This window comes from Marmota monax, unplaced genomic scaffold, assembly GCF_021218885.2.
Source record: "Marmota monax isolate L192 unplaced genomic scaffold, Marmota_monax_Labrador192_F-V1.1 WCK01_AAM20220418_F8-fsc00004, whole genome shotgun sequence".
NCBI classification, from domain to species: domain Eukaryota; kingdom Metazoa; phylum Chordata; class Mammalia; order Rodentia; family Sciuridae; genus Marmota; species Marmota monax.
In genome coordinates this window covers 19,836,431-19,858,943 of record NW_026692881.1, presented here as the reverse complement: position 1 = coordinate 19,858,943, position 22,513 = coordinate 19,836,431, and the positions used below count along the sequence as shown (strand labels likewise).

Here is a 22,513-nt window from a genome sequence, read left to right as displayed (position 1 = left end):
GTAGTTTACATTTTTTGCTGGCCCCAACATCAGAATTTATGAGGACCATTAGAGCCTCAGAGAGGGTCGTTGTCTGGCCAGGGAAGGCCGATATTTATGAGGTGTCACTAAAGTTTCAGAGAGGGCTGCTATCTGGTCAGAGAGCCAGGCATGGGTGAGTTCAAAGCACAGGCAGGCATTCCAAGCAGGTTCAGAATTTGCAGTAATTTATAGTAAAGCCGAAATTATCTTTTCATGGCTTTGGGCGAGATTGCTCCCAATTTTAAGAAAAGATCAGGTTGGGTCTATCACTTATAAAGTTAAATATGTATTTACCTAGGCCATCGTTCCTCTCCTGGGTACTTACACAAGAGAAATGAAAACTTGTGCTCACAGAAAAGCTGTATGTGATTGTTTATAGCAGTTTTATTTATAATCAGCAAAAATGGGAAACAACCCAAATATCCATCAACATACAAACATAGGAGAAGTATATACCATAGAGTGGAATGCTACTCCATAACAAAACCAGACAAGTTAATGATGCACCCAGCATGGCTGAATCTCATATACTGAGTTGAAAAACCCAGACACATATACATGCTTCCATGTATATGACATTCTGGAAAAGGCAAAACTACTGATGTAGAAATCAGACAGATCAGTAGTTGTCAGGGGCTAGAGATAGGAGTGGACTAGAACGGAGCAGAAGGAAATTTGGGGATGTAAGGATTGTTCTAACTTGAATATAGTGGTGTTTGTACAACTATACTCATTTGTTAAAACTCCCAGGGGCTGGGGGTGTATCTCAGTGATACAGCACATATTTAGCATGCATGAGGAACTGGGATCAATGCCCAGTACCAAAAACAAACAACAAATGAACTCCTAGGGGAAAAAAAAGGGTAAGTTTTATTGCATAAAAAAGATCTGATTTGCATCTCATTCTGGTGAATGGTTAAAACACGGGGGTCCTCACAATTCGAGTGGGAAACCACTGGCAGAATATCAGTACAGAAACTTGTAGACCAATGTTATAATCAGTGGAATGTGAGTCGATGAGTCTGTCAGGCCACGAGACCTGATGTTCAGTTTGAGTCTGTGTACTGGAGATATACCCCTGAGGAATATTCTGGCAACCACAAACCAGATAATAGGGTGCGGCCTTCATGTTAATGAAGACAGTCTTTGTGGGAACATGCTTTGTGGAAACCAAGCCCATCCCCTGAATCATGGCTTCCAGCACAAGGGAATGTTCTTCACCTGACGCAGATCTTACAGCTCTGGGGCCCCAAAGCCTTTCAAATCCAGTAATAAATCCAGCTGTCAGATAGCTTCCTGCTGTTTTGTTGGACTGTTTTTTCAACTCCTCAATAGGAATCAAGCCTAACACAAACTTGAAACAACTGATCTACTTTTGTAAAATAATGCATTTACGAAAGCTCAGCTTTTTTTGTAAGCAGTATTGAACTTTTCCTCTCCTCCTTGCTTCTGATGTCCCTCCTCTGGCATTTATGAACAAATCATGTGCAGATGACTTGCTTGCCCAAGTTGTTGGAGAGGCTCAACTCTGCTGGGGTGAGCAGGCACACATTGTCAGGAATAAGGTTAGGAATGACCTCCCACCCCAACAGGAGGATTTTTATTTCTTCTGCTAAGAGGGGGAATCTTTGGTCACCCAAGGGATATTTTTTTATCTTATTATGAAAATAGTCTTGGTCTGTTTTGTGCTGGTATAACGGAATACCAGAAACTACATAATTTATAAGGAAAAAGAGTTAGATTCTCTGGAGGCTGGGAAGTTCAAGATTGAGGGACCAGCACCTGGTAAGGGCCTTCTTACTGAGTCATAACATGGCAGGACACATCACGTGGGTGAGAGAGAGGAGGGGGCCAAACTCACCCTTACATAAGGGTTTCCTCCTTTCTCCAAGGACTGAACCAAGAAATGTTTACCACTGAGATACAACATCCCCAAACACCACCCCCCTCCCAACCCCTTTTTTAAATTTTGAGACAGGTTCTCAGAAAGTTGCCCAGGCTTGGCTCCAACTTGTGATTCTCCTATCTCAGCCTTCTGAGAAGCTGGGATTACGGGTGTGCACCACTGCACCCAGCCTCAGCCTTTTATAAGGAAGCTACTCCAACAATAATGAGCCTGGCATTAATCCCCCATCTCCATTAGAGAGATCTAATCATCTCATACAGGTCCCACCTCCCAACACTTTTGTGTTGGGGATTAAGTTTCTAACACATGAACTTGCTGGAAAACCTTCCAACCACAGGAAGGAAGGAGTGAATGCTAGAGCTCATGCTTCATCTATTTTCCTTGAGCATTGTTGTCTTTTGATAAAGTTGATTTATAAATGCTAAGCAATTAGAAATAGGTTCAGATAATTTAGTAAGGTACATGTTAGAAATCACATATGGTGGCCAGAAACAGTGGCACACACCTATATTCAAGAGACTGAAGCAGGAGGATCACCAGTTTGTAGCCAGATTCAGTAACATAGTGAGACCCTGTCTCAAAATCAAAAACAAAACAAAACAAAAATGACTGGGTATGTAGCTCAGTGGTAGAGTGGCCTTGGGCTCAAGCCCCAGTACCCGAAAGAAAGAAAGAGAGAGAGAAAGAGGGAAGGAGGGAGGGGAATGACGGCAATGTTGTTTTTGGATGAATTAAATGTTTCACCCATGGGTGACATGTTCTGATATTTTTCTATGTCTTAAAATCTAAATTCTTAAGAGAGAAAAAGGAACCATTATTTAAAGTCTCCCACTTATAATACGTTAGGGATTGAACATCAAGTAAAATGGGAGCAGGGAGGAGTCTTGCTGTTTTTGGATTGTCCACTGGAATGAAGCTTAACACGTGGACTTTTGAGAAAAGCAACTTGGCAGGAAGGGGAAATTGCTGTGGTCAGTGGTTGGCTTGGAAAAATCTCAGCAGGTCTTAGGCTGAGTCTCTCGGCCTACCAGCAAACACTGAATGTCCTTGTCTCCGGCCAGACTCGCTGGCACAGCCCCCTCGGTTCCTTTTTCTTTCCCGTCTTCCCCTTGCTGAGGAGCAGGCCCTGCACAACTACAGCTCCTGTGTTTTCCCAGACTCACTGCCTGGTCTCTGTGTCCTGCTCCACTCTCTGTATTGTCACCACAATGATCCTTTTCTAGAACAGCTCTCATTTCACTTTTCCAAACTTCAATAAGTCCCCCACCTTTGGGTGATGGAGACACCCTGGGTCTGGCACTTCGGATTCCCCACGACTGGCCCGGCCCCATCTGCTCCTTGCTCACAGGATGTTCCACCCTCTGTACCCAAGCCCTGCTCTTTCCTATGTCTGTGCCTCTCATGCTGAAACCTGTACTTGAAATTCCATCTCCACCCTTGGCTTCTCAATGCCACCCATCCTCTACGGCCCAACTCAAAGGACGTTTATGGCTGGGAGTGACTTTTCCATAGTCCTTAACTCTCTTATGTTTTAAGGTTTCGTTTTATGTTGTAATTATTTGCATATGTATTCACTATATCCATATCCATATTGTAAATTCCTGGAAGTCAGGTTTTTCCATCTCAACTTCAACTGTGTAAATGTCTTGCTCACAGTGGACACTCAGGAGGTGGGGGCTTACACCCTCAATAAGTATGCTTTATTTTTGAATGAATAAATGAATGAATAGAACTGAAGTTAGAGATGGAAGAAAGGAAGCCAGGTGTTCTGCTAATATAATGAAGGCAGCAAGGAACCCAGCAGGGAACAATTTAAGCAGACAGAGACCTTGAAGGGAAGGAGTTGATACTGTTTCTCAGCTACATCCTCCCAAAAGCCGAACTGCTCCAGGAACTGTGACATATGTCATTGTCATAGTTGTTTATAGAGATGTTTTTGTTATCCAGGAGCATGTGCTGAACAGAGACAGTCAGGCAGAATTAGGGTCTTCTAATCATAGAACAATAGTAGCAAACTATGGCAAATGATTATGGTATTATTTTTGTTTTAATATGTGCAAATTTGTTTTTTCCAAAGAAATCAGTAGATTTACTATCCAGTAAAAGAGGTGAATCAACAATTATAGGTTCTAGGATTCTCTCATAAAATACAAAAGTATTTTCTCTCATCTCCCTCTTGGTTAACTTTATTTCTTATTGTATCTTGAGGATAGAGGGCAGATGTGTCCCAAAAACTTAGGCTCCTTAGAGAAAAGTGCCAAAGGATATCCTATCAGTACGTTGTGATGTTCTATAAGGGAGGAAAGCCTCAGAATATGTAGAAATCTGTGTCCAGAACCCACCCATTTCAAGCCAAAGAAAGAAAACGTGTGCTTACAAAGATCATTGAGACAGTGACCTTTGGTAAAAGCCCTTGCCCAGGTCACCAAGAACTGGCTTTACCCATTGTCTTTCAGAACCCATCAGCCACTCAAAAGTCCCTCTGTATTCATACCACTCAGCAGGTGAAGAGGCCTATCTGAGCCACACGTGAGCAGAAAGTTCCACCCAGACTTCTTTGAAGTGAACAGATAATTTTGGAAAGACGACTATTTTTCCGGTTGCCTTTTAAGGAACTTTTACTTCTTAGTCAATCAAAAATTCATCAATGTGACTCATTAACACAGCTCCAAATGCAGTCAGGAAGCAAGAAACACCTTTCCCGTGTCTTAGTCACTTCTATTTCCTAATATTTCCTTTATTTTAGCAAGAATTTTATTGTTTTCTGGTTAATTTAAAATATTTAAAAGTTAATTCCCTTAGTACCAAGCATACAGTAGGGATTTAATATATGAATATTGAATGAACATAAGGTTTCTTTCACTCCATGTGTCAAGAAGCTTGAGAAACTAGAATGTGAATATTTGAATGCTTTTCATTTTCTTCTCCCCCCAAAGTGCCTAGTACAAGGCTCTGTGTGATGTAAAATATGTGTGATTTGCACATGAATATAGGTGCAAAGGTAGGCTCCTGTGCGCCACACACACTGGGTCATTGACTGATGAGTTAGCTTACAGACTCCTCAATCAATTAACTTCTGGGGTTATCTATTATGAATCTATGAATATTCCATGAATGTGGAGAACCCCAATACTATTATGAGAATCCAAAGGGAGAGGAAAAAACCCACACTTACCCTGATGGCTGCTTAACACATTTGAGTTAATATAGTTGTAGTTGAATAGTTGGTTGTCTTAGCAAGCATGTTTCTATCTAATCTTTTATTATCAGTAAATTATACCAGCAACATAGGGCTGTTAACTGAAAACATCCCTCCATTCAGATAGTTTTAGATCTTATTAGGTTGTCATTTGTACTATCCCTATCTGTTTTCATATTGCCTATTTTCTCTCTGTTCAAAGCCACTGGTGCCCTTAAATTCTGGTAATGCCCAGCAGTGGGGAATGAGGATTTGAGAGTTGAAAGGAATACAGGCTCTGCTGCTTATGATAGAAGACCTTTGGCCTAGTCACTCACCCTCTTGGACCTTCACTTTTCCCAGCTATAAGATGAAGGTAATAATAGTACACACCTTTTAGAGTTGCTGTAGGGATTTTGTGAGATAATGTACATAAAATATCTGGCACATAATAGGCCTTAGAAAACATGACAGTTTCCTTCTTCCCCAGGATTAATAATCTAGACACCCACACATACTCATAAAGACTGTCAATTTAAGAATATTTGCTAAGTCTCAAAAACACTTCCCCACTGGGAAAACACTTCCCCACTGTGACCTGTGAGGCTCCAAGCAAGGTAGTCCTGCCTACCTCACCAGCTTCTCTTCCCCTGCCACCCTTGCTTCACGCCAAGTCCTTGAACACATTGGCTCATCCCCGTTCCTCTGCTCACCATGCTTCCCCTGCTGCAAAGCCTGCTCAACTGCTCTCCCCCGTCCAGGCTCTAGAATGCTCTAGATCCTCCCTTCATCTGTGTAATGTCTACTCAACCTTCATCTATCAGTTTAAATGTCACTGATTTAGCAGGACTTTCCCTAACACTGTCCTCGTAAGAATGCACCCTTTTATGTGTCCGCATGTAGCATTCAGGACTCTTTCTTTGAAACAGTTTCACATTCTTTGTTTACTTGTTTCACAATGCTGGGGATCAAACCCAGGGCCTCTGCATGTTCCGCAAGTAAGTGCTCTACCACTGAGCTACATCCCCAGGCCTTCACATTCCTAACTATATAGTTTTATATATTTGTTTGTTATAGACTGACATGTGTCCCCCACCAAATTCCTATGTGAAGCCTCAACCCCAGACCTCAGAATGTGACTCTATTTGCAGATGGGGCCTTTAAAGAAGAAATTAAGTTAAAATGAGGCCATTACAGTTGGCCCTAATCCAATCTGACTGGTGACCTTCTAAAAAGAGATTGGGACACACAAAGAGGGACATACAAAAGAGACCAGAGATTCGTGTACCCAGATAAAGCCCACATGAGGACACAGCAAGAAGGTAGCCATCTGCAAGTCAAGAGAAGGGTTTCAGGAGAAATCGAGCCTGATGACTTGGGCTTCCAGCCTCCAGGACTGTGAGGAAGTAAATTTCTGTTCTTGAAGCCAACTAGATTGTGGCATTTTGTTATGGTAGCATGAGCTGATCAGTAGGTACTTAAGGCCTGTCTCCCTGTACTAAACTATGATTTCCATAAAGACAGAAAATTTGACTATATTTCACCACTGAACTTTCAGCATGTATTTCAGTGTTTTGCCCCAACCAGGAGCCATTAACATTTTGTTTAATTCATGAAAAAAAAAGAACAAATGAATGAATGATGCCAGGTATTTCAATTTTATGTTAAAAGCTCTGTCTTCTGGATTTTTCTATGAGACTGACAGCAGACATCTTGAATAAGTATTTATTTAAGGAAGCCAAGAACATCCCAGAAAGTGTCAAAACTTAGCTTTCTGAAAGTGTTCTCAAATACAGAATATGGGTGACTTATGGGCAGGAGCCCTGCAGTTGGTTCCTAGTGGCCTGCTGCCCTTGCATGGGTGTGAGATCCTGTAGCAGATCACAGATGTACACCAGGGCTATGCTGCAGAGATCCCTCATCTCCCCTCCTTAGGGTGATGCCTCAAAACTGGGAATCCAGAGCTGATAATGGGTCCTGTGGATATGCTATGGCCCCAAAGGACTGCCTAGGCAAATTCCAGTTCAGACTCCACCTGTTACTAACACCACAAGTCTAAAGCTAGTCTTTGGGGGTCCTAGGAAGCCAGGTATTCTGTGAACACCCATCTCAGGATTGGTGCAAATTGGCCCTCTAGGGAAGCTTAAAGGCCCCATGTGAGGTAATTGGAGTTGTAGAGCATCTGGGGGTCCACATATGACCTTCGGTGCATGGAGACTCTGTGGTCACCATCTGAAGGATAACAGTGTCCTTACTCCTCCCCAATAGCATCTCCCTCCATTATTAGGTGACTAAATGCCTAAAGTCCCATCCCAACATGCCACACTTTTAGGTTAGCACTATGTATCTGGTTACCTCTTTTTAAAAATGAACCCCCACCCCTCAATTGCTCAACCTGTTCAGTCATGAACATCTTTTCTTCCTCTTTTTTTATTTCCTTTTTCTTCTTTTCTTTCAGTACTGGGAGTTGAATCCAGGACCTTGCAAGTGCTCTGTCATAGAGCTACATCCCCAGCCCTTTTCATTTTACCATGAGACAGGGTCTTGCTAAGTTGCCCAGGCTGGCCTTGAACTTGCAATTCTCTCTCTTCAGCCTCCCAAGTGGCAGGATTAAAGGCATACGCCACCATGTCTGGCCGTGAGCATTTTCTTAGGCATTAGTTGACTATCTTCTCTGGATGAGCTTGGCTTGGCTTGAGTCAGAATGGGAGAGGGAGGTCAAAGGTGTAGAAAGGGGAAATAAATCTTGAATATAAGTTCTTAGCAGTTTTTCTAGGGCTCAAGCACTTTGACTATAGCCCCCACGTGCCTAGATACCACTGGGACTCTATATCCCACAGCACCAAGGAAGAGGGATTCCAGTTGTGGTAGCTGTCTGGCCACAGAAGCTAAGAAGTTGTAGAGGGCATTTCCAGTTGCTGGCTCTTTGTTCAGGTTTCCCCATGAGTCTATAAATGGTTAATTACCTAAACTGGTAGGAGAAGCTTTCTGCCTCCTGTAAAGTTTGATTCCTGGAGGCAGACTTTTTTTTTTTTTTTTTTTTATCCAGCAAGTGTCAGATAATTGGAAGGGTGGAGTAACGCAGTAAACCACGACACACCTTTGTCAGGACTTGTTTGGAAGCAAAGCGTTGAAAGAAACAAGGGGGGAGAAGGAGAAGCAAACATTTTTGAAAGATCACTCAGCTTTAACACACCTTGGCTGGGTCTGGATAAAAAAAAGTGGGCATCGCAAATCTCTAGAGGAAAACATCAGGGGAAGAAAGAGAGAGGGGGGATTCAGACAAAGCTGGTTCTAGTTCCTTCAAAATTGCAAGCCAGGTGAGTAAGAGGAAGACTGAACTTTCTCCCTTTTTTTCTGAGACTTTGATTTAAGTTTTGCTGTTTAGAAATTAAATGCTTGTTGGAGAAAATAAATACGACAAAGTCCTTTGGTTTCTAGAGTTCTGGGTGAAGTGATTAGCTGGTTGTAAATGATGACTTTGGTATATGTGTTCTGCTTAATTCAGGTCTTTGAAAAGAACACCAAGAAAGATCTGTGAGTGGGCAGGAGCAGGCCAGCTAAGATATGCTGGACTCTAGTGGCAGAATGTTTCTGTATTATTGCCAGTATTGTAAAGGGATGTGACAAGCTGATTATTTAGAATAGGATAAGGGTTAGTAATCCCTTCTCTCTCAGCCTCAATTTCCTCTCTCACCAGCTGGTTCTCCCCCTCCCTCTGTCTCCCTCTTCCTGCCAGACAGTACAGAATAGCTCAGAGGTGAAGTTGGAGTGCAGGTAAGTGGGGGCTTCCTAGAAGCAGCCCCTGTGCCGCCCAGGACTCTGTGCTGCCAGGTTCCAATTAAGCTCCAGGAAGTGGGCAAATATTGCTGTGTGTCATGTTGTAGAATTGCTGCTGCCCTGAGTCTAAAGTGAAATGTTGGCAATGGTCTAGTTGGAGGAAGAAAAATTAGGAAAATGTTTTCTGGGTATAGATTCTCAGTGGCCAACGTGGCTCCCCTCCTCCCCACAATCACTTTGGGGTGAGAATTACCAGTTTAGGTATCTAGCAGGACCACAGTAACTGCTAACTGACAAATTACCAGTTTGCTTTCTGAAGTGGAGGCGAACCTCTGGCACACCACTTCTTTTGAGAAGCAGCTAATATTGAATCTAATAATTGAATGTATTATGTCTGCAAAATGTTTTGAGATTTTAAGAAGGTATCTGTTCAAAAAGCGGAATTGTTTCTTCTCACCTCGGTGTGTTCTCTCTTGGAACTAATGCACAGATCTGAGGCAGAACTAACCTAAAATACAGCTTTAGCTGCTGATGGAGGCCCTTGAAGTGTCTGGGATCTGTTTCACCTTTGGGACCTGCAAAACCCACACATGAATCTAATCAGAATTTACCTGGGACAGTTAAAGTGAACAGCCCAGCTTCAAATATGCATAGAAACTCCTCCAATTGGCGAAACTGATTAGACTTAAGAATTAATCACATTCTTAGATTAGGACTGACCAAAAGAAGTCTGCCTTTGCAGGGTGTTGTTCATTTGCCCTTATTAATGATAACGGCCACAATGGTAAACGAGCATAAGTGAAAAGTGGGTGCCATATCCTGCCCAGCCCAGGGCATGAAAATCAGGGTGACCTGAACAAGCAAGTGGCAAACTCCTCTCTGGGTGTGGTAGAGACCAAACCTCTGAGGTGTCTACCTCGGGGCACTGGTTTTCCTGGCAGCCAACTGGCTTAGCTCGTATGTGTGATCAGGTCACTAGGCAGTGGATGCACACTTCAGCACTTTTGCTGTTTGGTTCTATAATTTAAAGTGTATGGAGACCAGAGTAATAGAAATTATAAAAATACTTGTGATTCCTTAGCAGAGTATAGGAATGTTTTGTTTCTAAGATAAAAGGAAAAATTAGAAAAAAAATAGCTTTTTCATTGCTTTCATTAGGGACAAATGTTTCAAGTGTCTTTAGATTAAGATAAGGTCACTGTGATGGTTTGCTATTGCTAACAGTGGTTGGCCCTTGTGTGTGTGTTAGACCACATCATTGTCTGAATAGTTTTAAGTGGATACAGCATCGTTTAAATGAAGTGGAAAGGGAAAAACTCATAAAAGAAGAAAACTGATTTCAAATTATGTATTCCTGCATAAGAAAATGACATGGGAAGGTGGGTGCAGTATCACATGCCTGTGATCCCCGAGACTTGAGAGACTGAGGCAGGAGGATCGCAAGTTGGAAGCCAGCCTGGGCAATTTAGTGTCATCCTGCCTCAAAATTTAAAATAATAACAATAAAAGGGCTGGGGATGTAGCTTAGTGCGTAAGTACCCCTTGGTTCAATCTCCATTATTGAAAAAATTAAAAAAGGGAGAGAGAGAGACAGACGTGGGATCGCGGGATCATTTTTACACTTTCAAAAGAGCATTAGCTATGAAATAATCACAAAGCAGTCCCTTAGAACCAGAGGTGGGCATGTTCTCACTCATTTGCGGAAGCTATGTAAGTTGATCTAAGAAAAAGTAGAGAGAAGAATAGTGATTGAAAGAAGCTAGGAAGGATGGGAGGAAGTGGGAGAGGTTGAATAATATGTACCCAAATACAGTTAGACAGGAGGAATGCGTTCTATTGTTCCACAGTACAGTGGGTGTCTGTCATTTACAATAGCTTGCTATGTATTTTATAAGAAGGTTAAAAAAAAAGGAGTTTGTAGGCTCAGAACACTAAAAAATGATAAATCCTTTAAGGAGACAGAAATGGTAATTACCCTGATTTGATCATTACGTGTGCACATGTATCAAAAAACCACACTAGAGACCATAAATATGTATGATTGTTATGTGTCTATTAAAAATTCATTTTCCTGAGTCTGATGGCACATGCCTGTAATCCCAGCTACTTGGGAAGCTGAGGCAGGAGAATCACAAGTTGGAGGCCAGGTTTGGCAACGTAGCAAGACTCTGTCTCAAAATAAACTAAAATATAAAAAGGGGCTAGGGATGTAACTTAGTGGTTACATAAGCATCCCTGGGCTCAATCTCTGGTACAGCAGAAAATAAATAAAAATAAACAAATTAAAATGAAATTAAATAAATGAATCAATTTAACAAAAGAATTATGGATGGAAGTGAGTCTAATTTTGAAATTGAAAACTTGAATGATCCCCTCATTCTTAGTGCTAGTGAAGTGATCCAAACGTCCAAGAATTTAAAGCTTATGCTATTTGACAGAGCTTCCATTAAGTAGTGCTTTCGGAAGATGGGTGCACAGGTGAAGCCTGCCATGAAGGGCAGGCTCAGGCATGAACCCGGGCAAACCTTTCTTTTCCTTATGCTGCACTTTAAAAAATTACCAGCACTTCAACTGTTCTAAACAGAATGCTGTAGTTCCCATAGGATGATCCTAGTCCAGATGTGTGCCTCAACCCATCACTTTCTACTAAATAACTCTGAGATATTCCTTGTACATTTGGTTTAACAGGATCCATCTCCCAATTGTCTGGCAGAGAATTCTGTATGATCATGGGACACACGGCCATTTTTCACTTCAGACTGAAAGATAGGCACCTACCTGAAAACTACCTCAGCAGGCTCTATCCACACGGTGCCTTCCACTGAGGCATCCCAGGCCCTGAAGGGGCTTCTGATTTCTTAGCAGGCTGTCTCTTTGTGCCTTCTGAAAATTGGGGAACCCTTGGATTTTTGTTATAGATATTGAGGCTTTGTCAATGAAATTTAGAGAATAGATGCCTGAGGTTTTTTTCTTTTTCTTTTTTCTTTTTTTTTTGCTTGTTTATTTATTTTTTATTTTATTTTATTTTTTTTTGGTTTTTTCTGGATATGGAAAGAACAAGCGGAATTTATCAAGTTAGCTGTCTGGAGGCTGAACACTCACCACGCAGAGCTTCATGCATCTACCTTAATGGCTGCAAGTGGAAACAAAGCCAGCCCATCCCAGTAGTAAATTTCAATGAAGGATCAAAATTAAACAATAACTTGTGGGTAGTAAATCTTTCTATTAATTGTTATAAATAGTTCCTTTCATGGTAATATTTCCTATCAACCTAAATGCCATCTTGGAGTTAGTCACCTCCCAACTGGCAACCAGATATATTTAAATGTTCAGTCTCCCCAGATGCCTTCTAGTCCACAGCTAATGACCAATTGGAGGAGGAAAAAAAAAAAGTCAGAGAGAGGCTTCATAGTTCCTAAAGGTGATTAATGCTTAAACTAAGGATGTAAATAAAAGAGGGTATCCAGTTGCACATAGGTTTGCATGAAATGGTTATATAGGTGGTAGTCACAGTGTGAACATAGTCACAGGCCAGGTGTGGCCCTTAATGAGTCCAGACACCTTTATTAAACTGTTTATGGAGCCCTTTCTCTTAGCTCCAGGAAACATACCTATAAAGACATCCTGTGGCATCTTAGATTCAGCTAGAATTTTTTCCATGATACTTCATTCCTTGCCTAGAGCTACATTTAAAAGACACCAATGAGCAAGAAGTTGGCACATCTGACCAGGCCCTGAAGCTAACTGTGCCAGTCTCTGTTAATTTCACCACAGAGTGGACCAGCTGGTTTCATGAAGTCTTGGTTTTCAACTGGGAAGTCCCCCAGAGATACATGATGACTTTCATGGGCCCTACACACTTTAGCTTTCATGGGCCTCTTATACAATAAAAGAAAAAAATAACTTTTTTTTTTTCTTACTGGGGATTGAACCAGCTTCATCCCTAGTCCTTTTTACTTTTTCTTTTGAGACAGGACCTCACTTAGTTTCCTAGGCTGGATTCAAACTTGTGATCCTCCTGCCTCTGACTCCCAAGAAACTGGGATTATAGGCATGTGCATTGTGTCTGGTGAAAAAATAACTTTCAAAAATTATATTTTACAGGCTGGGGTTGTAGCTCAGTGGTAGAGCACTTGCCTAGCACACGTGAGGTACTGAATTTGAGCCTCGGCACCACATTAAAAAAAATAAATATATTGTGTCTACCAACAGCTAAAATTTTTTTAAATTATATTTTACAACTGCATTGTCATTGAGAAGAATATAATCAATGTTAGGGTGTGACCCATTTTATTTTAAGAAATTTTTTTATTTGTTCTAATTGTTTATACATGACAGTAGAATACATTTATGCATTTTGATATATCATACATAAATGGAGTATAATTTCTCATTTTTCTGATTGTACGTGTTTCAGTCATTCTACAACCAGGTACAATCAGAAATTGATTTTAAAAAAATTTAAAACATTTTTGTGGATTCTACCCCTCCCAACCCCCACAAACATGTTGTGGATCTCAGCACTGTGTCCACTGTGCCCAAAGTGGTTAGGCAGACAGAGGGTGAGCAGAGAGCTTCAAGCAAGGGGCATCTAGGATTTCAACCCTGGAATCCAATCTGAATCACAACAAGAATGGATTAGGGCAGGACAAGAAGATTAGGGCAGGGAAAAGAACTACCAGTAAGGGAATCTTCTGGAACTTGAGACTGGGCACCATGGCAAGAAGAGCCCAGATGGGATGCAGGTCCTTTCTGTGCATTCCTGTGTTTAGGCCTTGAGCTCCCAGCCACACTCCTCCCCATCAGCCCTACCTCATATCACCCATGCTTTCCTTTTCAGAAGCAGAAAGAATGGAGGAAGAGCGCAGAATACTGCAGAAGTGTATTTATCTACCCACACATTGCCATAGATTGCACACATATTTTCTTCATCTATTTTTTCCTACTTTTCATATAAGCCTCTGAGAGCTGGTGTGTTATGAAGAGAAAATTCACCTCTGCAAAGGGTGAAATTCTATGCACATAGAACAATTAAAATGATTTTCATGCTGATTTAAGTCCATCAAGCACCATGCTCACATCCAAACTCTAAATGGTACAGCATGATATATCCCTGAAGCTCCTTAGAGAACATCAAACACTATGAAATACATCAACATGAATTTGCTAATAACACACTAAGTGTCTTGAAAATTATCCTTCAATTATTTACTACTTTGGCAGAGAATAGAGGTTTATAGTCAGACAAGGATCAGGGTACCAAGACTACCATATAAGCTCTTTGATGCTCAGCAGAGAGCAGTCTGATCTATTAGATTTCAAAAAATAAGATCCCAGTACAAAGGAATAGAATCCAAAGTGGGACTATAAAATTCAGTTACAACTAATGGCAAGAAATCAGAATGATTCTTGTAAAAAAAAAAGATGCACAAGAAAGAAATCCAGTTTGAATTCTAAAAATCAAGTTCTCTGCTTGACCAGCAGCAACCTATACTTGCTAAAAGCAATGGTTAGAGACATGGCTGTTCATGGTTTCTGGCTTTTCCAGCAGGTGGCTATGGGATGGATGTGACGAAGAAAAACAAACGAGATGGCACTGAAGTCACTGAAAGAAGTAAGAGCATCTGAATTTTTTAAATTTATGATTGTTTCACTATAAAAGTAAAAAAAATTAGAAACAGAAAAAATAACATTTATAATTCTACCACAACCACTGTAGAACTTACAAACATGTTCCTAAAGGAATAAAATTCCTTTCTTGAAGAGGGCTCTTATTGGTTTTGATTTGAACACATGTATGCAAAATAGGTCCTGGCTTTTCTTCCAAGATGAAAATTGCCATTTCCAGAGCTGGGGATGTGGCTCAGTGGTAAGCACTTGCTTAGCTTGTGTGAGGCCCTGTATTCAAACCTCACCACTACAAAAAGAAAAGAAAATTTCCATTTCCATGGATAGTTTTTGTAATGACCAGTAATTTTAATGACTGCATAATATTCTGTTAAATAAATCCACTAATTTATTTGACCATTTCCTTGTTTAGGGATATAAGGCAACAAAAATCTTAAAGTATAATATCCCAGTTATTTCAGGGCTAAGTTGAAATAACACTGGTGTCATAGTTGAAATCTACACTAAGGATTGAAAACAGATACATTTATTTTGTGAAACTGCCCAAATGATGAATTCAGAGACATTTAAACTGTCCCCCCTAGCAACTCTAAATTAGGGAGGCTTTTCACTTATTCTGTGACTTTCATTTATTTCCACTAAAAAGCTCCTGGCTCCGTAGACTTGGAACTTTAGGTTAGGAAATAATTTCTTTTGATGTGTCAACGAATCCCAAAGGTCTGTACAATGAGAGGTTTAGTGAAAGCTCAAGGACTATTATTCAAACCAAACTGCCACTTTGCTCTGAAAAACCATTCCCTTTTATGCTTTGAATGCTGTTTCTGCTACATTCACTCGTGGTCCTGGTAGGTCAACTGAACTAATCAGGAAAATGCAGCATGAAGATAGACGGGCAAATGAGACGGAGCAGGTGCCAACAGCACAGCCTCCAGTGGCACAGAATGACCCTGCGCCATCTCCTTCCTCTCTTCTCCATTCACACCTCTACCCAGATGCCTGTGTGCCTGCACACCCACATACATACATGTGCACACGCACACACAAGGGAAGTCGGCTCTTAAAGACCACGCCCTTGAAATGCTTCCAACTTCTTCACGAGGCACCTAGTGACATCATCCAGGGTGTTGGTCCTGCCTGCCTGGGGCACTTTGGAAGGGAGGGCAGGAAGACAGTGTTCCTTGAGACAAGAGGGCCTGACCCTTCTTCCAAGTCAAACCCAAGAGTGGACAGGATCTCACTGTCAATGAAGAGACCTTGACACCTAGACAACTCATTTCTCAAATCAGTGCATAACGGCTTTGGGTTCCAAAGAGATATGAACTTATTTTCCAGGCACCCTGAAATCCATTGCTATTGCTCATGTTTTCACGCACAATGGATCAGATCACACACTTTAAGCCACAAATATGCAAAAACTATGTTGAACCAAATTTAATACGCTTAGCTCATGACAGAAAACAGGCCTTGCCAAAATACACAGATGTCAGTACATCCCCTAAAACCTCTTCTTTTCTTTGTCTTTTCCAGTTATCACTGAAACAGTAACTACAAGACTTACCTCCTTACCACCAAGTAAGTAACTATCTCATAGCTTTCTTCTCAGCAGGTCATGTGTGAAGGCCCCGTATGGTAACCTTGAACCTGGAAGCTCACTCTTCAATGAACATATCCCAAATATCTAAGAATTTTTCCCCCTTAACAGCTATATTAATGTTGATATGTGGACCACAAAACCAATCAGTTTGAAGTGTGTGGTTCACCAGCCGTTAGTATATTTACAGAGTTGTGCAGCCATTGCTACAGTCTAATTTTAGAACATTTCCATCACGCTCCAATAAAAACCCTCATGACCATTAGCAGTCACTCCCCATTCTCCTCCTCTTCTCTTCTAGCTCCCAGAAACCACAAATCAACTTTTGGTCTCTACAGAGTTGCCTGCTATAGACAATAAAATATCAGAAATCCCATCTACCTGAGCATTGAGTAGCTTGACACCTCTCAAACTTCCATTGGACTTTTCTTTTTTCCCAGGAGCTCCTTGGGTTTAGTAGATTCTGTAATAGAGATAGGGCCCCAAGCTAGCCGGGATGGGGAGAGGCTGCCCCTCAGCAGGGGAGGCCAGAGCAAAGATGGGCTGCCAGATGGAACTGAGCGCTGCCATATGTCCCTCCAGCACTTCTGGCAGCCGCTCTGTCTGGACCTCGACCAGGCATTTGAAAAGAGCAAGCCCAACCAGGGCCTGGGCTCAAGGAGCCTGTCCTCCTCAGCTGCTTTGTCCTACTGAGAAACTTGCTGTGCTCCATCCAGAAAGCTTTACTTTCACATTCTGAGGAACATGCACTGCAGCTTTTGGTACCCAAACAAGCTGGAGCTGGGTAGCTTGCACCTTGTGGTGTAGGTGGGAGAAGAACTCAGCCAGGAGGGTGCTGGTGAGGTGCAAAGGAAGGCTTCCAGAGGGCAGGGATGCTGGCACCCTGACTCCACCCTGAAACTCTCATCTGGTTTTTGGTTCCGGCAGAAGGGGGAACCAGCAATGGCTACACCAAAACAGGCTCTCTGGGTGGAGGGAGCCGGCTGGAGAAGCAAAGCCTGACCCATGGCAGCAGTGGCTACATAAACTCAAGTAAGTGCCTGCAGGTGCCAGGACTGGGGGAAGAGCAGGGGACAGGGACAGGGAAGGGGCCACCAACAAAGACCAATGAAGGAGTCAGGCAGATGGGATTCTGAATCAGTCCATGAGAGGGACAATTACAGCTACTTTTCATCCATTCCAAATGTCCCAAAGAGTTATCTAAATGACCCAGGACCCAGGGAAGTTGCCACATTTATATCATCCACATTCAAAGCCCACTTAAACTGGATCCATTTGAATAAAGTCCCAATATAAATAACTATCATTAATTCAGAAGACTTTGGAGATAGGTGGCTGTTTTCTTAATCAGTCACTTTAAGCCACCTCTTTGAGGGAAGGTGTGCACATCCAGGGTTCACAATTTGAGTTACCAACAGCAACAACCAGAGAAACTCCATGATTGGGTTAGTGAGCTAAGAGAATCCGGTGACATGTAATTCCACACTGTGCAAGGTCCCCCTGGGCAAGCATCCAACACAGGCCCATTGTTCCCTGTGAAGCTCTCTTTCAAAGGAAAGCAAAACAAAGCAGAGCAAGGCAAAATAAAACAAAAAGGAGTGCACACAACCCTTGAAGCACTGAAGATATCCTATAGTGAAACTACAAAGAAAACCCAAGGTGAAGAACCCACTCTACCTGAGGAGGGTCGCTCCACCGTGGAGAACATTCTAAGCCATCGTGCAGGGCTCCTTGATTAAACATCAGGTGCTAGTCCTGGCCGTTTCTGTGCACTGTCATTAGTCCCACGAGGGAAAGGCAGTGGCAATGATCCTGCCTTCCCACTTCTGAGCAGCCCCCTCTCTCACCTGTGGTCTGCTGGGGTCCCCTGTGCCTCCTGCAGGGCCCTCCCTTAGTTGTGAGCTCCTGAGTGCTCCTGGCTAACGTCAGCTCATCTCTGCCGAAGGCCCATGAGGACCTACCCTTGTCCCCCGATTGCAGGTGGAAGCCTCAGGGGCAATGCCTCTACCTCCAGTTACAGGAGGGCACATTCGCCCGCCTCCACTCTGCCCAACTCACCAGGCTCCACCTTCGAGAGGAAAACTCACATCACCCGCCATGGGACATACGAAGGTATCAGCCCCCAGACTGCAGGAGAGAACCTCCTTCCTGCCTGTGACACCTCGCTTGTCCTCTGAAGATGCGTGGATGGGCCCCTGGCTTCCCCTGTGTCTGCACCCCCCCCCCACCTTTCTTCTACTCCTTCCTCCTTGGTTTCCTTTTACTTGGCCATTACTTGGCCCACTTGGTCACTTTTTCAACTAGCACTTGATCATATATTTAGCATCGTGTGGAGCGCCTTTGTAGGTGTTCAGATGAATCAGACACGGATCTTGTCTTCAAGGAGTTTACATTCTGATAGATAAGATGACAGACTAAAAAGCTATATGGTGCAGAGTAGGAGGCAATTATCATCTTCAGCTGAGGAAATCAGGGAAGACTTTATGGAGGAGGTGACATCTGATTTGGGCCTGATGTGTAAGATTTTGGCCTCCAGAGATGGACAGCGGGGCAACCCAGGCAGAGGGAGCAGCGGCATAAGCACAGACAGGCAGGAGCATCCAAGGCCGACAGAGAAAGTGGCAGAGGCACTTATGAGAAGAAGAACAGGGCATCCGATTCAATGCTAGGATAAGATATTTAGACTCTATTCACACACAATGGGGAACCACGGAGGTTTTTATTTATTTATTTATTTATATTTTTATTTTATTATTTAGTACTAGGGATTTGACCCAGAGGTGCTTTACCACTGAGTTACATCCCCAGCCTTTTTATTTTGAGACAGGGTCTTGTTAAGTTGCTAAGGCTGGCCTCTCACTTGCAATCCTCCTGCCCCAGTCTCCCAAGTTCCTGGGATCACAAGTATGCACCGCCACACCTGGCTCCACATAGGTTTTTAAGCCAAATATTTGAGTTTTTGAGTCCATCATATTTGAGGTCCAAGACTAGAATTCTGTAAGAAATGTTGCAGAAAGAATTGGCAAGAAAGGGCTGAACACAGGTGACAGGTTAAAAGGAAAGCCACAATAGTCCAGTGGAGGGAAATGTGCAATTAGGTTGGTAACAGTGGGGGAAGGAGAGCTGGAGGTGACATGTATTAGACGTAGAATCGACAGGTTTGGCAGTTGATCAAACATAAGGAGAATAGAAGGCAGCAATATTGTTAGTGTTCCAAGCGCAAGTTGGGCTAATGGTGGTGCCAACAACTGAGACAGGGGAGTCCAGTGGAGGACCATCCTTGAGTGAATTCAGTTACTTGGTCTTAAAGAGGGCAGCAAGTAGGCAGTGGGCCTGGGACCTGAGCTCGGGGAAGAAGTCAGAGCCAGATACCCAGTCAGGAGGCATTCTCACAAAGAGGTTGGTGGAAGCTAGAAGACCGAAGGGTTTGCCAAGGAAGGGAGTATCAGAGCAGGAGGGAGCCGTGGAAGATAAAGCTGGAGGAAGAAGGCTGAGAGAGGAGGAAGAGTCGTGGACTCTAGTGGAGAGGCCAAGAACTTGCAGCAGCGCTGAAGAAATGCTCAGTGCTCAGCTCAGGGAGGAGTGTGGAAGAAGCTACCTGGGCTCCATGATAAGGCCGTTGGAGTCCTGGTCATCTGCAGGAACAGCTTCAGTGGGAAACCAACAAGCCAGTTGGGTTTAATAGTGAGAGCAGAGAGGTACCAGTGATGGAGAAGCAGGATTAAGGGACTGGGTATCCTAGTAAGTGATAGAAGTGGGCTGACACCCCAAACTGGGAGAAGTTGTGCCTCTGGATGGAGGATGAGAGCTGCAGGAGGGCGTTGGGAAGCCCCCCATCAGACACGGTGACTTGCATAGCCCAGTGCTTGCTGATCCAGGGCCTGAGCAGGGGCTTTTACTGTGCATTTGTGTAACAGGGTGTGCATTTCTTCACAAGTTCAGAGAGTTCTCTGGTGCTAAAGAATGTTTGCTTCATCAGAGGCAGGTCACTTGCTCTAGCATTGATACCAGGGCAGACTAAGTCATGCCATGATGACGTGACCAAAAAAAAAAAAAAAAAATGGAAAGGGAAGGGAAGGCAGGCCTACTTTCCTGTGTTCATACCCTCCCCCTTCTGAGTAGATCAGTGACCAGAGTATAGTGCTATGACCAAGTCCATGAGGGTCGTGTTCCGAATCATGGGCCTGCTCCGTGGATCATGGGAAATGACTGCTGAAGAGCACAGCCCACTCCCCCCCTGGAGCACCCTTGGCTATCGAGGTTCAGGAAGGAGTGGATGGCACCACCCACTCTCTGGGAAGCCTTAAGTGACCAAGTGGCTACTTTTACCAAGTCTTTCATTCCCTCTTTAGGGAGCTCCAGCGGAAACTCTTCTCCAGAGTACCCCCGGAAGGAATTTGGTATGTTCTCTCCTTATTTTCAAAAGAAATGTTCAAGAGGGCAAATGCCCAGGAGACAGGGTGGGAGCAGAGGACATCATGAACTAAACGACTTCTTCTAAAGGAGTTGACCTCAGCTGACCTGTTGTTCCCTTGTTCTTCATCCTGAAGCACCTTTAGAGGACTATCAGTCACATTACTTGCTGTCATAAGCATTTGCTCATGACAGCGTTAAAGTGTTTATACAAGGTTCATGGTTGGACAGATACTCCCTGAGGCCAAGCAGTAATTGTAGGGATTCTTCCTTCCATTACAGGCACAGAAAACTGCCAGCAGAGAGGAGCAGTGGTTACCATGCCCAATGCCCAACATCCCAGCCCCTCCATGACAGCCTAGTTCAAAGGGCCACATCACATGCCTAGTGACAACCTAGGCTGCACATAATCACTTGGCCTTGAGTCTTGGTTCATGTTCATGATATCTTATTGTGCAGTGAATTAGTGATATAAGCATTGATGATTCAGTGATTATCATTTTATTTATTTATTTACACTGGGGAAACAAAGGCAAGCTTTAGTGAGCAACTTAAAGGGACAGTATGGCAGCCTCTTAAAACATTTAATTGGTACAAGTGGATCATGCTCCCAGATAGAGTGACTTAGCTAACAACAGCTAATAGCTAATGGTAGTTAGTGTCAACTAACTCTAATTTTGTGTGTGTATTGGTGGGGGCAAGAGGTACCAGAGATGCAACCCAGGATCTCGTATATGTTAGGCAAGCACTTTCCCACTAATCTACATCCCCAGACCCCAGTGACTTCAACACCCTAAATGTGCTAGGGCATCACAAAATGTCCTCACCTATTGAGCATTCACTATCCGGAAGAGCCCCTGTCTGGATATTAGACACACTATGAAACTACCTCCATGACAAAAGTATTCTGCATGCCACTCCTTACATATGCTTAAGATGACATTTCTCTGTTTCTCAGCATCATCTTCAACTCGAGGACGGAGCCAAACACGAGGTGAGTGCTATCCCTGGCTTCAGTTCATTTATTCGAGGAGCTTTTTCTGAGCAGCTAACATGGGCCAGCCTGGAGCCAGGCAGGGTGAGGCAAACAGGAGAATAAGGGATGGTTTCTGCTGTCCAGTTAACACCGTAGGTTTTAGATTTCTCTCACCAATGCCTGAGAGACCACAGAGAAAGGAGGGAAGCTTGGTCTGGCCATTGCGAAATGGAGAGGGGGAAGGGCATGGTTGGCGCTGAGTGCAACAGAGCTTGCTTGCTTAGACAGCGGTCTCTGGAGGAGGTCTCCATGTGCCTGGGGGTGTGCAGTTGGCAGGTGAAGTGAGTAGAGGGATGTCCTCTTTTGAGCAGCATTCTTTTTGGGAAACTTAGGTTTCCCAATCCCAAGACTTAGAAATCTCACAATAGCCCACAGATGCACCCACTGCTCAGAGCTCAGCTTCAGGGCCTATGATCCTGGTTCCTTCCCTCACAGCCTCTCCGTCTCTTCTCTTGTACAGAGAGTGAGATTCGAGTTCGACTGCAGAGTGCGTCCCCATCTACCAGATGTAAGTGACACTATCTTGCTGCAAAGGATCCAGGAAGCCTTGAAATTCAATTACATGTGAATTTAGCATAATGTCACATTGTGGGCTAGTGCTGAATGTGTGTGTGTGCTCATGAGCATGCCCTCAATCATAAAACATCTGTAAAGGCCTTCTGGGGGTTGGGCTCTGGGCCAGGTATTGGGGTTAAGTTGCTAAGTAAATTATGGTCCCTGCTGTTTAATTGTTCGCAGACTAAAGGGGACATAGTAGACCAGCCAGTCATCACTGCTTAGTGTGGCCAGGGAGCAGGGAAGAGCTGCTCCACATCAGCCCAGGGGGCGGGCACGGGTGCCAGCAGCCAGAGAGGCCTTCCTGGGTTAAGTGTCCCTTAAGGGAGACTAAAGTGGATCAGAGTTAAGATTAGAGGATGGGGCCAGCATGAGACATCCAAGGAACATCTCAGTCTGGTGACA

The 22,513-nt window shown here is 43.4% G+C and overlaps 1 protein-coding gene across 2 annotated transcripts in view; it reads left to right on the top strand.

The window, feature by feature from the left end:
- Positions 1 to 8,205: 8,205 nt before the first annotated feature.
- Positions 8,206 to 22,513, top strand: part of Col17a1 (collagen type XVII alpha 1 chain) — a 48,153-nt gene continuing 33,845 nt past the window's right edge. The window contains exons 1-8 of one of the 2 annotated variants that reach the window (XM_058581289.1): positions 8,206 to 8,425; positions 14,437 to 14,499; positions 16,041 to 16,085; positions 17,032 to 17,136; positions 18,085 to 18,216; positions 20,457 to 20,504; positions 21,476 to 21,511; positions 22,014 to 22,061. In XM_058581289.1, coding sequence (XP_058437272.1) covers positions 14,448 to 14,499; positions 16,041 to 16,085; positions 17,032 to 17,136; positions 18,085 to 18,216; positions 20,457 to 20,504; positions 21,476 to 21,511; positions 22,014 to 22,061 — 466 coding nt within the window. In that variant the 5' untranslated portion in view covers positions 8,206 to 8,425; positions 14,437 to 14,447. Of the gene's footprint in view, positions 8,426 to 14,433; positions 14,500 to 16,040; positions 16,086 to 17,031; positions 17,137 to 18,084; positions 18,217 to 20,456; positions 20,505 to 21,475; positions 21,512 to 22,013; positions 22,062 to 22,513 lie in introns of both variants that reach the window. The other variant, XM_046450440.2, reaches the window with a different exon arrangement.